Raw genomic sequence first — 17,506 nt, 5'->3', positions numbered from 1 at the left:
AGATGTTAAGGTGAAAGGAAAACTTGTGGGTGGCATCATTCGCATCCTGTATGTCCCAACATGAGGTAGGATGTAACTTAATGTAAATTTTACTTGCACAAGTTACCACATGGATGGATGTTACTTTGGTGAGAGGTTTCACTGTCAAAACAACACTATATTTAACTATCAAGTGAAAAAAATGATCCATGTTCAGGAAGGTATTGCTTGCGTTCTATCATTTGCTGCACCTCTTCAAATCAAACTGTAAGCTTTAAATCAAACCAAAAGGTCAGCCTAGCCTGGGCACTGAATATCTATTTCACACTGTGTGCACATCTATATAAACGTTTACTGGCACATTATAAGCTGTATGTAGTGAGTTTAGTATTAGTTCACTATCCGAAATAAAGTGTGACCTAACACATTTACCAGAAGGGCCTCTGAGGTATAAAACGTCTCCTTTTTGGGTATGATAAAGTTTGGGACCCCTGGTTTACACCCCACAGCAGGCTGCTCTGCAGAGTTTCAGTCACGGGGTGAGGGAGGGGGGTGAATCTGCAGGACTCAGCTCACCACGCCTCGGTACGGTTAAGTTCGTCAGCCATATTGACTGTCTGTACCTCTTCGCCGGTCGTGGGAGCCTGGCGGACGAGTCTCCACCGCGGAAGCCTGTATCGCGGTACACTCTCGGTACGCACAGTGTCCGGTAAACAGCGCAGAGGACGGGAAGGTGAAACGCTCTATTTTTACTCGCTGTGGATATATAAAGTACTGCTGCCAGCTGGAGGGGGGGACAGTTGGACACATCCTCAGCGCAGCCAGGCGTTAGAGGTGAGTTTGATCGCCTTCATCTCTGCCTGCCTTCCTTTAAGCTGTTCACATGAGGAGGGGATTTGTTTTCCTCTCCGTCTCCGGGCTGGAGAGCGGGTAGCGGTGTTTTTACGCAGGCCCGTTGACGAGCCGTAGCGCTTCTAACTTATTTTATAGCACACGCCTATTTGACAGGCAGGTTAGAGACGGCGTGCTGCGACGTGGGGCTCAAATTTGGCTTCAGCTCCGTTTCTAACCGGCTTCTTGCACGTTTCGGGACGGGAGGACGGGTGAGTGAAGTAGTGTCACTTTGCGCTGAGGTGCTGTGTGTCAGTTCAAATGTTATGCAACAGAACAGGGCTTATAATAGCAGTCAGGGTAATTAGATGCTTGTCCTTTTTCCAGAAGTCTGCAGTTCACAGACTCTTATTAGGTGTCGGCATCCAGACCGCTTTTGGCGTTGATCAGTGCTGGAGCACTCGGCTAATTGTTTCACCATTGTCACCTGGACGAGCGTGGTCGTGTCCAGCTTTGGTGGAGAAATTCTGCGGCTTTGTGAGGTCCTGTTGGCGTTTATGTTTCATGTCGGAGGGCTCTGCGGCGCTTTTGTAAAGCCCAGAGCGGAAACAATGTTTCATGCGCCGTTTGCAACTTTTGCAGCGAGTCCTGCCGCTGCTGACGACGCGCCTTTCTCTCTGCAACAATGTAGCAAACAACAGCTGCAAAAACATCATCGGCACGTTGTGACACTGACGCCGCTTTGGCCCTTGTTGTTGATATTTCTGGACTCGCTTCTCGTGGTCAGAGGACTCTGAAATACCTGTGGTCGATTCAAATTCCTCTATTTTTGCATCCCTCACGTAGGCTAATGTAACTTTGAGCCAAACAACCACATCGCTTTCATAATGTCTGACACTTGTTACTTTGATTAAAAAAAAAGCGCATACATTTACATGAGAGAGGTTGATGCTGTTCCCCACGTAACTACGTTAGTTTGAGTGAGTTCAAGTGAGTTTACCCTCCGTCCTGGAAACCACGCCGAACTACACCGCGTGTAACACGGGCTGGTTCAACGTTTGCACGTAAACAACGGTCTTGAATACAGTCACATTAACGCGCCCACACATGATGCTAGCGGTCCATCTGGCACAAACAGATGCTCCGTCGGCGTCAGAGAAGTTCGGACTCTGATTGGCCTCATTACAGCAGGGGGGGTGAGTTTATTGGCTGTTGTCCCTGTCGCTCAAACCCTCCTGTTGCTGCTGGCTCCGCCTCCGCTCGGGACCAAATTACAGCTCATTTGAGAAAGAGGCTCTCTGCACCATGACATGAGATACCTTGGACGACTGGTTTTAGATTTCTCTGAGCAGCGCAATTTTTTGCAACCTGTTGTGAATAATGTCATGGCTCCAGATCAGAGCAGGAGGATGATGTCTTATTCTGGCCAGACGTGCATGTTAACGCCAATTACTGAAAAATAGGGCTTGTTAATCGTCTGTTATGCAACCCCAGTGCAGGTTTAAATTCAGTTTTCTCCTGTTGGCTACTAGTTTTAAAATTACTCATATCCATTTTCAATGAAAAGATGAACTGTTTATTTTTAATACTTCAAAAGTTTTATGTTACCATTTGGAATACTAGTTTCAAGTCATGCGGTGTCCCAGCACATGAACCATTTTTCTGTACGTTTGTGCTTCTCATCATTATGTATCACTTTACTTTTAGGAAAGAAACTCTTAGTTTTATCAAGAGTGTAAAGAAAGACACTGTCCTCAAGAAAATGGCACAAGTAGCCCGACCTGGGACCTTCAACAAAGCAACCTCTAGGCCTACAGCAGTGTAGGTGTTCCAGGGCAAGAAACAAACAGGTCATCATGGTTTACTTTATGCAGAAACAGGCACATTAATCGAGGAAGCAATTCGCCAAATTGGCCTCAGATTAGGCATCTGAAGCTGGCTGAGTAGATTTCTTCACACACCAGCTGCTGCTGTGAGACTGTCATTTCCAAATCAGTGGTTTAGATAATATAATTAAAGTGGCAATACAAAGCCACAGTAAAATAATTTCTTCATTAAACTCTGTTTCATGGATGTTTCATCCTTAAAGCAAAAGTGCTAAATATTCACTGGTTCCAGCCTCTCAAATGTCATATATGGTAGTAAACTGTGTCACTTTGCGCTGTTTGAAATTATAACAGGCATTTTTCTGACATTTTATATACAATATTAATTGATAAATCGAAAAAATAATCTGCAGATTAATCGATTAATAAAATAAATGTTGTGAGCTGCAGCTCTAAAAGATACAGTGCAGGTGTTTTACTTGGTTAGTATCAGTTGGTGACAGGGAGCAAAGGCTGTAGTTTCACAACCCCCATCGCAGCCAGGTTCACTTACAGATGCTGTAGTTTCTCTTTCAGTCTCTCACGATAACATCTTCTCCTGTTTGATTTCTTTCACTTTCTTTTTCTGTATCAGCATCTCGGTCATTCCTGCACTGCTTTTCTGAAACTTGTGACATTATGCAGCAGGCTGAGTCACTTGGGATATGAAGTATTTTGACAGACAGGACATGGCCAAAGACAAAGGAAGAAAATGTGTTTGCTTAATTTTTGGGATCATCTCCATACACAGAGCAGTCTGGTGGTCTCAGGTTTAACCTACACAACTGGTAGTGTTCAGTCCAACATCTGTCCTGTGTCCTTGAGCAAAACACTGAACATCAACCTACTAAATCAAACTGGAAGAGTGTCAACTCCATGCAGGAGCAGACAGGAGCGATGACGCCATTCATTTTAGATTTCCATTCATTTTAACAGCTGTTGAAACGTGTTGACTTTTTTTTTTATCACTGTCTGTTTAGCCAAGTGAATATTTATTACAGTAAATATTGATCAGATGAATATTAATAATGCTGAATACTCCATCCTGTTGGACTCATCAGGAAATAGCAATGTTTGTGGTATCTCTAGGTCAGGTAGTCTGTGGTCTATTTCTCCTTTCATTTATACTGTAGAACCACTATGATTCATGCCATTCTGGATGAAGACTTTTGTTCAGCTTGAGAGCATCGTTTGTCCCAAGCGTTTAGATCCTCTAGATTCCTCTTTTTGTCTTACAACTCTCCCAATCTGCATGTTTAACTTGTTTGGAAGGGATACTGAGAAAGGAGTCACTGCTTGCAGCGTACAGTACATTTGGTAAACATTCAGTGACAAACACTCTCCTTACACTCGATGAGGAATCACTTGGCTCTTCTGTTGTACAAGTAAAGCCTTGTTGTTAAGCAAGGCAGTTGGTACAGTTTCCTGCTGTTATAACAGCTGTTGGAAGTTGTGTGTGTGTGTGTGTGTGTGTGTCGTCTCTCGCACTTACAGCATGACATTTCGTAGCCTCTGCAAACACACGTGTAATGACACACGTAACTCAAATAATGAAGTATTCCTTCATTGAAGAAGGCACAATTTTAACATCTATGTCTTCATTGTTGTCTTTTAGGTAGATTTTTCTTCTCTTTAAAATATCTTTGTGTAGACATTTGGACCCCACAAGGATTGAACACACACACGTTTGTTTTACTATCCCCGTGGGGGACAGTTATTGACATAATGCTTTCCCTTGCCCCTTACATTAACCATCGCAACTAAATGCCTAACCTTAACCTTAACCTAATTGTAAGTTGAACCCTAAAACCAAGTCTTAACCCTCAAAAAGCAGTCTCTACCCATGGGGACTGGGTAGAGACCGTGGGGAATTGTCCCCATGGGTTAGTGTGCATTCAGGTTAAAGTCCCCACTGGGATACAAGAACATGAAACACACACACACACAAAACCACAAGCACCTCAGGAGGTAAACCTCAACCTGTCAACCAAAACAGTTTAACAGCCACAAAGATTTCACTTGCTCATTGAATAGTAGTCAGGACACTCTGAATTCACAGTGGCAATAAAATCAGTGAAGGTTAAAAAAACAGAAGCAAATTATTATCCACAAAGTGAAGCAAGCAAAAAGCAAAATAATTCAAAATTAAATATGACAAGCAGAGAAAGAAGTGAGTGTAAATTCCAGCAGGAAACAACTGAGGGAGAAACAGTCGAACATCAGTCACAATTCGTGTTGGGCGTCAAGAAGTGGTTCGGAATCTGAACCAGTTCCAACTTTCATAAGAAATGGAGATTTGTTAAGAAAAACCCTTTTCGATTGAGCTAATCACTGATTGAAAAAAAAACTTCAGTTTCATTCTGTCTAACCTGACAAAGTGTCTCTTGGAGAACGGTGTAAGAATGCAGCATTGTTGATGTCCCCAGTTGTGGTCGTAATACCCAAGAACAGATAATGCTAGCATGTCCAACTCCAGTAAAAACATGTACATGGAAAGTTAGAGGATATTTTAACATTTTACATCTACATTTTAACCAGAGACACAAAATAACTTTGTTTTGACAAATATTGCTTTTGACAGCCTAAAAAACAAGGTGGTTTGTGCTTTCACCATAATTTTGTTGATTTTTTTGCTCAAACAATATGCCATAGATCCGAACCAGAGTCAGAATTGATAAAGAGAATCAGAATAGGATTCTATCAACTCTGAATGATCCCCAACCCAACCCCACCTGCAGTGTTGTTAAAGGGGAAAGCGGAGGAGGAGGAGCAGGAATCTGTAAAGCAGAGTTACAGGACATTCTATAAAAGTGTGTGTAAAATGCAACAGTGTGTAAAGGTTGACTTGGACAAAACAAGTGAGAGAGAGAGATTAAAGAGTGTAACGTGCACAGAGAGCAGAGTTTCTTTCTGCATGAATGGTGACCTGGAAGCTGTATCCTCTTGGGAGCGACCCTCTGGTTTCACTGAATGAAGACACACACACACACACACACACACACGCGCCCACATCCAGGTTTATGAGGCAGTGGGCTGCTAAACAGAGCAGACCTGTGTTCTTTTGGAAAGCTCCGGATGCTTTCAGCTACAGCACACACCAAAGGTCACCCTTAGGTGTGTGTGTGTGTGTGTGTGTGTGTGTGTGTGTGTAGGCCTGAGGGTCTGTTTCCGTTAAGCCTGGAGCATTTAAATCTATTACATTTTGTAGATGGTAATCACTTTCACCTTGCCGAATGCAGAACAAAGCTGATGTTATCATTCTGGTGGCTGTTAGACCTGAAGAGTGAACACAGAAAAAAAGAGAAAGAGATTGCATATTGCATATAAGAGATTTATATATATTTATCTTGCTCTGAATATTATACACCTTGCAGCGTAGATTAATAAAGCCCTGCATACCCCATTCTTTCAAAGCGAGAGCCATCATCTCCACCTTTCTACATTCCAGTTTTCTAAGTGAAGCAGTGACATGGCTTGAAGTCTGTTAGTTATTTTAGTATTCAGGGTCTTTACCTATCTCCTGGCTGCAGGTATATGGGTCAAGGCAAGCTTTGAATTCTTATGTCTCTCCCCTTGCTGACTCTCTCTCCTTTCTCTCCCATCAGTGCACTATTCTACTCCTCACTCTCTCACCATTGATAAGGTATAATATAATGATGTAGCGCAAGAAAAGGAGATAGAGAGGTGGAGGGAAATTGCTCAGGGAGACCCAGCTGATAAACTCACCACAGGCTGCATATTGTGCAGTTTTATTAAGTCTACCTGCTTTAGCCATTCAGCCAAGGGACTTACGCTGAGAAAGGTTCAGTGTCTTGACTCATATGTGTGGCTGACATTTAGGATGTGTGTGGTGCTTTTATCTTTCCAGGCTGCAGTCAAACTACTGAACTACAAATACTATAGATCTAAGAGGTGTAACAATTAATTTGTTGCACCTATGCATCGATTATAAATGATGCTGATTCAGTTCACTGAGACTTGGGGCTGTTTTGTTGCGTAAACTTCGGGCTTGGTTATTTTTTGTAAATTACATTCATTAAGAAATTCCCCTCTTTCTCAATCATCTGTGATTATGCATGTTGTGTTGCAAGTAGATACAAATACCCAGTGGGAAGCGGGAAAGAGAGTGTGGTCAATGCGTTACATCAGCCTGCCCTATTAAAGGTCAGCGGATGAAATACAGCAAAAATACAGTCTATTACAACTATTACTGCTGAGAGTGAAATGTGTGCTCAGCATTGTTCAGACTAACATTTAACACTTAAGTAATGTGGACTTTTTTCACCTTAAGTTATATCACTTATTCTTTGAATTCAGTACAGAAGATATTAAATGTCAAGATCTCTGTTTAAAAGCAGTCTTAAACATTAAACACTGTTTAATGTTCTGAAGTCTTCAGTATCAGCCCATTTTAGAATAATGATTAAAACATAATTCTGCTGTCTTTCAACTTGTATTTTAACTATTTCTAATGAAAATGGTGGTATCGAGGAAAGTAAAATGACAATCCAGGGACAATGAGCTGCTTTTGTGCCTTGAGAATGAGGTTGGTCTGATTGCCAGTGCTCACTATTGAACAAAGACATTTTCCAGGCCTCACCTTCAGGACTTGGCCCCAAAAGGACACTGATGGGATGATGGAAGGTCTGACTGAGCTGTGCATTGATTTGCAGGGCATGTGTGGCACATCAAAGTGAATTTTCTGAAGACTCGTGAGAGAGAAAATTACAGCTGAATTAGGCCACTTTTTTCAAAGTATATTCATAATGCTCTCTGATGTGATTTATAAAATTTGTCTCAAGAATATTCAATGCATTTCAAATATGCAGAAATCCCTTTTCTCTGTCTGGAATATGTTTCTAATGGAAACAAATCATCTAGACCAAACCACGTCAGGTTTGCATAAACATTTTAAAAATAGAAAAATATTAAAGAAATGTTTCACAAATGCTTTGAAACCATTGATCAGCAAGCCTTATGTATGTGAAATGTGTAATATGTAACCATGTTATGGCCATGCTGTGTAGAGCAAACCTAATCTAATACCCAGTACATAACTCTGAGCAGTTTCAGTGTAACCTTAGTTTTCAGTTTGTTTCTGCCCTCCCGAGCCTGAGCTTGTGATTGAGCCTGGTTTAATTCTCTGTGCTGACACTTGAGAAAGGTCTATTTCTGGCCTCACACATCACAAAGCTCTGGCACCTATGGGACACCTATCAACTGTTCTCTCTATTTTAGATTCTAGTCATTTAGCTGACAAGCAGTTCTAGATAAACCCACACTGTCCAGATAACCATCACTTCGTGCAGTGAAATGTAACCTTCTCAAAAAAGAAAAATTAGAACAAAAGAGCGAAGCAGAAACAATTTTTTTTAAATTCACATATCTGTCTCTATTTCTCTCTGTATGCTTTTTGGGTCTCTATTTTTGGAGTTATTTTTTCCTCTCAGCTACTTCTCCAATTATCTCAGTAACTGCCTGTTCCTTCTTCTGTCTCTTCTTTTTTATGCACCGTTTCTCATTTTTCTTTCCCAAACTGCCACTAAGCTTGCTGTGTTTTATGCTGGTAAAAGTCTAGATACACCTCTGCCCTTCTAACTTCAATTGGACTCTCTGAATTTTTAGCTGTAGCCAAAGTGGCGGAGCTCAGTAGCAGCTGTTAACTGTTAGCTGTGTTTCTGTATGTGTTTCTTTGGTTGACTCTCAGTAACAGTTTCGCTACTGGATTCAGTTGAGTTGACTTCTAGGCCAATTTAATTAGTTCTTCCCAGTGATGCAGGGTGTAACATAACTTGGCATCAGCATAACTGCTGAAACGATTATTTGATTTAGTCTAATCAAACTGAATTGCCATTTCCTTTTTACTTCATTATTCAGTCTGACATTGTGTTGCTGTTTTCTGTTTGGGTGGGGCATATTTTGCTCTTATCAATCAGCGGCAACTGATGTATCTGTCCTGTAAGCGTAATTTTCAGTCAACATGAACATGGTTGGTGGTAGCGGTTGCCATGAGCAGTTAACTTAACATTCGTATTGTTGAAGAAGTATGTCAGTTTAAGAACTGTTGTTGACTTTCACCTGTACAGCTCATATAACTGCGTCAATCTCATCCACACTTGTTTCCATTTTTGTGGCCAGCTTTCTGTGGCCATTTGTTTTTTGGCTCTGACACCGGAGAATCCCAATTCTTAATCCCGTCTACAAAGCTCTGATTGGCTCTGTTGTTTTCCGAAGCGGGGAAAAAAACATCAATGAGCACTACAGACCTATGTTATTATTTGTTAATAAAATAATTATTACCTGTTACCCTAAAAGTAACTACAGCGACACAGGATCTTATGATGAAGAATTATACTTGCCCCATCCGGGCTGTATTTTGCCTTTTTTAAACTCTTTGACGGGTTAGGAGTCTGTGAGGGGAAACAACAGAATAGCTGTGGAGTGTCTTCCTATGTCCTCTGTCCTCCTATTTATTGTCTTTTCTTTTCTGTCTCCTGTCTCTGTTTGGCTTCATCTTAATCTAACTCTCACTTTATTCTCTTTCTCTTTCCCTGTTTTGCTCTGACCTTGGATTTCGCCTTTGACCTCTGTCACTGTCTCTTTCAACAGTGACAATTAGATATAGACAGAGACAAATGAAGAAATAGAAGGAGCAATACAGAAAAGTAAACTGCAAGACAGCCTGAATGGTACACTGAATCTGATGTGTTTGTTGACATTGGTGCATTTGTTTTTGTTGTTGCTGTGTCCCAGGCGCTGGTGCCCCGGAGAGAGGCAGGAAGACGGAGGACGACTTCTTTCTGTTTTCTCAGCAACAGGGGACGGGCGGAGAGAGGAGAAAGATGCCCAAACCGGTTAGTACCTAACATGGTGGAGATTTGGTTGATTTACAGAACCACCCCTGCGTACTTCTCATGTAGAGTTACTGCCTGTAGTCCCATTCTTTAATCCCACAAGGTTTTCCCATTTATCTGCTGCATTCTTCAGTGTCAGGTTGCTGAATTTGCAGCAAGATCATCAGTTTAGTTAAGGCAGGTACAATAACTGGTGAGCTCCGCTCAAACAACGCTCTTTGTTTTGCCCTCATTGAATAGTACTCAGGAGGTTAAAGTTTCTGGCTTAGAAAAGAGGTTGACTGCAAGTGCAGGAGGGGTTTCAGGCACTGATAAGAAATAGGTAAGAAACATAGAAATATGGTGTTTTTTTAAGTGAGTCAAGAGTCTGTCATCAGCTCTCCCAGAAGTAATGTGTTACAGGAGTGCACCGAGTTTTGGGAAAACATGCACACACACACTCACAGAAGCACAACAGTCGGTCACTTTGTGGAACTGTCCTGTCTATTGAAAAGAGCAAACACAAAGAGGGCTTTTTCTGCTCTATTTTTGGACTGAAGGACAGTGGGAGCTTTCATGTTGCTCTGACACAAACACATACAGGCTGAGTTTGCACTGCAGCTTAAATAACAGGATTATAGTCTGAGGGCTGTGAAGGCATTTATTATATTACCTTTACTATATTTTAACCTTGGAAGCAGGAACATAAACTCCAGGAATAGAGCACTTTGAAACTGAAGCAATTTTAAGCCTCAGTATGGTACCATAATATTGTTTTCCTTTATGATACGATCAATAAATTGATGTCAAAAGTTGTATTGATGTTTTTAAATGTTTGATGTTTTTTATTATATGTATATAAAAGTACAAGTATCAGTTCAACATGGTCTGAACAAAATTAAAGACAGTTCCATTTAACTATTTAAGGTGCTTTCCTCCACTTAGGAAATATGTAAATTAGAAGCATTCGGAATTTAAGTATTACAACCGATGTCAGTGTCAAGAACAACCAGTTTTAAATAACTTAAATACTTTACGTTTTTGCTCCAACCTAAACTATGTAGCAGTCTGGGGTAGACTGAGACATCACAGAGTCAAGGATTATTAATACCTGTTTCAGTAGATAGAAAAAGTCAATTGAAGCAACATTAGAAAAGCCACAGTTTTGTAATTTAAGCAACTTTGCCTGACTGTAAATCTACACCAAATTCTAATACTGAAATCAACTAAAAATAGATTGATAGAGGTCAGTGAAAACTACAGCAAGGATAGAAAGCTTGTAGTTGCAGGGTGTTTACAATCCTGCCGCCTGTACATGCTGGCTGCTAACACAGTTAATCTACAGTCAACCAGCATCTGTACCGAGCCCCTGGTCCATCAATCTCAGTAATGGGGAATTAGGCCAGGCCCAATTCCTGGAAAGAGACCAGGGGCATGTGATGGAAAAAAGTAGCAAGAGAATGGGAGGTGAAGAGAGAGATAGAGGGTGATAGAAATGGAGAGAGGAAGATGAGAAAAGATGAAAAAGCTCATAAGAAAGAAAAAGTGGCCGAGAGGAGCAGAGGAGGAGAGAGAGAGAGTTTGTATTTAAAGGTTGTGTTCAGTGCATGTTGAGCTTGTGTCATAGGTGACTGTCATAAAATGTTATATGCTATATAATCAGCAGAAGTTAAAACATGATAATCATTTAAACTGGTGTCTTTTCACAACATCAATAAAGTGTCTGTTTGATGTAGCAAAATGAAAACATTACATTTATAATTTACATTTTGTAAAGTGATTGAGAAACGTCATTGCAAAGAAGTCACTGAATTAAATCAGAGAGGAACAGTTGGAGAAAGAGTGTGATGGGAGATAAGCGATGGAGCCATGTGGATGGAGAGATGGAGGGAAAAGTTACAAGAGTAAGCGAAAGAGAAAGTTGGAATGAATGAGTAAAGCTCAGATTATCGAAACACACCGTAGGGAAGAAAGAAGGCACACAAGGGGATTTGGGAGAGGACTGAGTGACAGGCACTTTGTTCATATTCAGTCCAGAAAAACGACACCCAAGCCGCCCTCAAGGGGAACTCCCACTCCGGTTACATTAGGCCCCACTTTGACATTAAGCCTAGCAGTTGGACAGTAAACACATCAGCCCTTTTACAGCTTCATCTGTGCATTTTGTGCTTGTTTTTGCCATGAAAACACTTAAATGTCACATTGGATTAAAAGCTAAAGCTGAGTGGCCCCTGCAGGCACACTTTCTAATCATTGAACATGTAAGCTAGCTTGGCTCCATTAGCTCTGAGCTAATGAAGGTCAACAAAAGAACAAAATATAGAGATGAAAAACACATCGACAGCTATGCACGTGAGGCAAGTAAACCACCCACAACTCTCTTTGTTTAGCTACTTAGAAACAGTCTGTTGTCTCCTTAAAAGGCGAGACAGGCTATAAGCTAGTTAGCCTCAGGCAGGCCATTAAAAAGTGAATTTGGTCTAGACTGTGACCCTCCTCAAGGCTGTGTTTTAATGGTGTTTTGTGTGTACATACACCCCTAACACAACATGGGTGTCCCCTGGTATTCACGTTTTTCATGTTGTTCAAAGGGGGTTTGTACAAAAGTGTCATGAGGCTAACCAGAAAGGGAATGTTGGACAAACAGGAGGTGATTTAATCAAATTAAGAAGAGGAAATGCCATGAAACAATCTTATCTTTAGCCCACATTTCACCATGCTGTGCATGTATTGTTAGTAAAATGCGTTGGACACACAGGGCTTTGCCAGAGAGGTGGCCCAAAAGGGAATTCTTTCTATATTGCTATATTTGTTCTATCCTAACTTTTTTCAACCAGCTTTGATGGGAAACAAGAGAGCTGACTCTCAACTTCTTCCATTTTCAGAAATCAAAAGTGCTTTGATTTTTGTTGGATCTTGGGAGAGTCTCATTCAAACTATCAACTCAAAGACCTAAAGTCAAAGGTCTCACTAACAAACCAGTTGGATTGTATAATTTTCAGAGTCACGTGAGTGATCGCAATGGACTCCCTCCCGTGGTTCACTTGACCATTTTGTTTTCTGTTTTTAGGGTGTAGATATAATCAGGAAAGTACTTTAACTGCATAACTGAACCCAACACAAATGTTTTCCCTCATTATTTGAAGCCTCCTGTTTTCCTGAAATTTTACTCAACAGCAGTAGAAACCTTGTTCTCTACAGAAAGGCCAAAGGGCAGGGTGAGATACAGAGCAACACCTTTGAAACTTGTGCAGATTCAATTAAAGTGTTCATGCTTTCATAGACACACAAGGATTCTGAACACAAATAGTTACAGTACATGTCTTAAAAGCCTTTTATTTTTTGGTTTAGAGCAAGACAAAGAAAATTTGACCAAAATGCGTCGACATTAGGTCTTCATCCAGGTCATTACGGTTAGGACTGTGGGCCCTGTGAAGTGTGTTATTAGGAACCAAATCTGGATATGACCTGCAGATAATTATTCATGTTTCCTGGTGTACCAGTAAGGTTGGCCATGGACAAGTCAACAAACAGTAGCTCTGACAGTTGCAGAAATATTTTAAAAGGTTTTGAAAGTTTAGCATTGCTTTGTTCATTTGACAGTGTTCAGATTGTTCCAACGAAGTTTTTCCAACACATTTTGGAAAGGCCAGGGTATGCTAGAAACAAACTAGTTCGTAGATGTGTCTCAAAAGTGTTTATAGCTGTTCAGAATGGCCACACTCAAAGGCGGAGTGTAAATTTGGCCTTTATAGAGATGATGATAATCGTTCAAAAGGGGATAAGGGCACACATCTAAGGTCAGTCTCTCCTTGAAGGCGTTCATGGTGGTGTGCTCGTTTATACACACGAAAAGTGATGGAAGTAGTTGTGTGAAGAATGAAAAGAAAGCCTGATAGAGAAGTTCAAACCCTGCTGACATTCTCACCTTCACACACCTGGCCAATCACTATATGATGCGAGAGTGTGTGTTTTTTGTCGGATGCATTCTTCCCAGTAATGATGTCGGGAAGTATGGGGGGAGGATGTTTCAGACACCATTCAACAATCAGACACAAGTCCTCTTCAGACATGGAATACGTAACATTGCTAGTTTCATCTATTTGTTAATGTTATGGAATTTGTAGAGAGAGTAGCAGTGAGTTAAGAAAGCTTTGATAGCTAGGAAGAAGATTGTTTCCTGTTCTCACACAGGCTGCATCACTGATGGATTTTACAACTTATTTTGTCATTAAAGCCTTAATTACCATCGTGAGCGCTTGCCCCCGCTTCTCATATTGAACCCACTGATATATTTTCAGTTTCATCATTTAATCATTGTGAATTCTGCTGCCTGTTTTATAGTATTCAACAGTGATCCCAGAAGGTGGTACAAGAGGAACAAGACAAATGCATTTAATCTCTCTCTCTGCAAGTTTTACCTTGTGCTGCAGCAACCTTTACTTTAATCTGATGGCATTCAATTCAAACTTGTGCCCCTTTGAAAGTGAGGAGGAAACGTTAGTACATCCGACCTAGTAAGATTGCCGTCGTGACTTTTACGAAAAAATTACCAGGGTACTTATATAGAGATGAGACCGACATGTTAAATTGTCGTCAGATTAATGTAAAGGAGTGCATGTCTGCAAGGGCCTTTAGTTGAAAGCAGACTGACCCCTTTACAATTGCAAATAATGCTTTGAGAGGGCGAAAGAAAAAGAAAGAAGACAAGAGAAAATGAAAAAAAGAGCAAACACGGAGACAATACAGAAAAAAAACTACTCATCCAATAACACGCACCCTGGGGGGTTAAATGTTGCTGGAGGAGACGCATTGATTTCCCATATGTTTTGGTCAGTGTATGCATTTCCCCAATGGCATTGTGAGTGTGTGTGTGTGTGTGTGTGTGTGTGTGTGTGTGTGTGAGTACAGATCGCGGTGTGTTTGCATCTGTAAAAATTAAAGGTGTGTACATGTGTTAATACATATTTGTTTTATCAATATATTTGCCTGCTTGAGTGGAAAGTATGTTGTTCAGGCGCTTAGAGTTCTTTTTGTGTGTGCATTTGTGAATCTGGTGCATCAGGCCTGTTAATCCAGGGTGTGAGATGCGGTGGGACATCGTACATTATTGATTTATCGCTGCGTTTTGCACATGTTGCCCCTCCTGGCGATGGTGTCCCTGGGGGCTGGTAGAGGGGGGGCAGCAAGCCTGAGCTGGAGGCTTTAAATATTTCAGAGGGCCATTTTCATTTATATAATGGGAATTATCCAAGTCACTAAATCTAATTAGAGGGAGGGTGTGAAGTTCACCACTCGCCCGACCTCCTCGTCCTAACCTCGACTAAATTCAGTCACGGCTTTATCGGAATGTACTAAAAAAGCTGTATTGCTAAAACATGATCATCATCATAAAACATTAACTTCTAAAGCTGCACTCATTATGATTTATAGCGTAGTGATTAACAGAAATACACTATATGGCCAAAGTATGTGTACAGCCTTGTACATTTGGTCTGGGGCGGTTTCATGGTTTGGGCTAGGCCACTTAGTTCCAATTCAGGGGAATCTTAATGCTACAGCATATAATGATATTGTAGGCAATAGTAAACCAAAACATGGCAATACCCCTTGTGGTGGGCATTTCTCACTACTTTAGAGACCAAACAATCAATCAATTATTTAAATCAATTACTAGATAAATCAATAATGGAAATAATTATTTGATTGAATAATGATTGATAGCAATCAGAAGTTCAAGACCAATAATTGGAGAAAAAAGAGGAAATCTCTGGTGGCACATGGGTTCTATTTCCTTGCTGCTATTTGAAGAACAGGCAATATTAGTATTACTTTTGCGCTGCTTATCACTCTTTATTCTTGCTTGGAGTTGTATTTTTTTCTCCACAGCTGAAGGCAAAGCTGTGTCTGCCATGCTAACTCCTCCTACTCCAATCCAAATCAGCCCACAGATCCCTGTGTAATTTCTGTGCTTTGAAAAGCATCAGTTCCAGGACTGGGTGGACTCTTGTGTGGTCTGACACAGTGCTGATGGATGGATTTTCTGTCATACGTCCTTGATACGTCTCTTTAACAGCCGTTATGACCAAACTTATACCATCACTGATAAATACTCATATTACTGTATATGCCAGGACCTAAAGACATTAGTACAGTAAAGAGGAGTGGGAAAGTGGTTTTGGAGAGGAAAAGAAGAGTGTTAAAGAGAAAAAAGGGTTTGAGAGGAAAAATCTGAGCAGAAAAGAGGAGAGGTGAAGAGAGAAAGAGTAGAGGACATATAAAAGAGTGGAGGTGAAAAAAGAAGAGTGTCAGAGAGGAAATGTTAAGTAGATGAGTGGAAAGAGTGGATGACGATGGAAAACAGAGAGGAGAAAAGGTGAAGAAGGCAGCATGGCCCTGGTTACCTTTTTAAAGCCTCTGTTAACCAGCTTAGCTACCATCAGCTTTTAATTATGGCTGTCTGCTTCTCTCTCTCACACACACAAACGTAGTCAACAGGTGGGCTGTATTGCGTGGGCAGATCCTGCCTCTACACACTAGCCTACTATTTAGCTGTCACTACTTGTTATGAATAACATGGAGGCATGGAGGATGCTGGTAAACACAGCCAGCTAAACTGAGACAGACACGCACGCTCTGTTTTCCCCAGAGCCTTATGAGCAAAGATTTGGCTAGAATCTGTACAAAAATCACAAGTTACACAGCTAGAGTTTGTACAGAACACTGTAATTATAACAACTAAAAAACTAATACATCTCATGCCTCTTAATTAAAATAGTATTCTGCAACATGAATAAATATTTCTATTTCATATTAATAATGGACGCTGCACAGTAAATTATAGCTTTGTGGCTCCTTAAAGCTTTTGTATTTACAGTTTCTCTTTATTCTTTCTACGTTTGCCAGTCCTGGATGGCTGTGACTCAGGAGGTTATACAATTTGTTACCAGAAACATGTTGAAAATATAAACTCAGAAGAAGGAGGGCATTCACCTAAGCGACCGATCACTCGGAAAAACAATGATGTCAAGCAGATGTAAAATAGCAAAAGGCGTGATTTACTACAAGCTATGAAAGCTGAGTACTGTTCTTGCAATACAACTTCTGGCCACCAGTACCATAGCTACCTGCTATGTAGCTACTGAGTGGGACATTTTACACCTATGCTGCAATTTCTTGTTACTTATCAGCTGACATACGCTGATACCGATATGTCACTGATAAGCTCTCTTAGTGCTCTAATGAACATTCAAAGAAAAGAGCACCTCTTACAGAGTAAACACGACTGGAAGGGATAAGGAGTAATACATATGTATAATAATAGTCTTTTAGACTGGTAGGTTTTGCTAGTCATTGGAATTTTGTCTACATTGAGGGTATTTACTGTATTATTAAAACACTAGTGGAATTTAGTAGTATAGTCTAGTTTTCTGATGTATTAGTTTAATTTATGGATTTATACCATTTCCTCATCTAAGTTTATCCACCACACTTCTACTTAGGGACTCGAGCTGAGTATAATATTATACTTGGCGGTTAATAAAGGAGTCAGTGGTGTTGATGGTTTGCATAACAATGAAAGGTGCTCATTGGCTCTCACGCTATCTCTGCAGTGGGTGCTAATAGGTTTTTAGCATTAGTGTAACATGCTGTGTGGTAGTAGTAGTCATTGTTGTTGTATGATTTAAAGTGTGTGTCAGCAACCTGATTTCTACTGTGTCATCCAAATACTTAGCCAGAGCTTCCTCAGTATTTAAAACACTGAACTTCCCTATAAACAATATGTGTGAGGTTATCCCTCTGCTGGCTGTTCAGAAGATTTGTTTAACTGTGCTTAGTTTAAAACAAACCCAAGGTGCTTCTGATTTTGCTCTGTAAACAAGAGCTGAAGTGGAACTGCATTCATGTAATTCACAAATTTCTTTGGCGTGCAGGACAAGTTTGGGATCTCAATAAGCGCAAGAAAACTTGGAAACCTTCCAACCGAAACCGAGCCAA

General features: G+C 40.7%; 1 protein-coding gene across 2 annotated transcripts in view; it reads left to right on the top strand.

Annotated features, from left to right (window-relative positions):
* The first annotated feature begins 511 nt into the window (after positions 1-511).
* LOC122885990 (radixin) overlaps positions 512-17,506 on the top strand; it is a 40,420-nt gene continuing 23,425 nt past the window's right edge. Inside the window, exons 1-2 of one of the 2 annotated variants that reach the window (XM_044217823.1) lie at positions 512-813; positions 9,429-9,529. In XM_044217823.1, the coding sequence (XP_044073758.1) occupies positions 9,518-9,529 (12 nt within the window). In that variant the 5' untranslated portion in view covers positions 512-813; positions 9,429-9,517. Of the gene's footprint in view, positions 814-861; positions 1,083-9,428; positions 9,530-17,506 lie in introns of those variants that run through there. The other variant, XM_044217824.1, reaches the window with a different exon arrangement.

Source organism: Siniperca chuatsi, linkage group LG12 (genome assembly GCF_020085105.1).
Source record: "Siniperca chuatsi isolate FFG_IHB_CAS linkage group LG12, ASM2008510v1, whole genome shotgun sequence".
NCBI classification, from domain to species: domain Eukaryota; kingdom Metazoa; phylum Chordata; class Actinopteri; order Centrarchiformes; family Sinipercidae; genus Siniperca; species Siniperca chuatsi.
The sequence above is the reverse complement of the archived record's forward strand: the minus strand, read 5'-3'. Positions and strand labels throughout refer to the sequence as shown.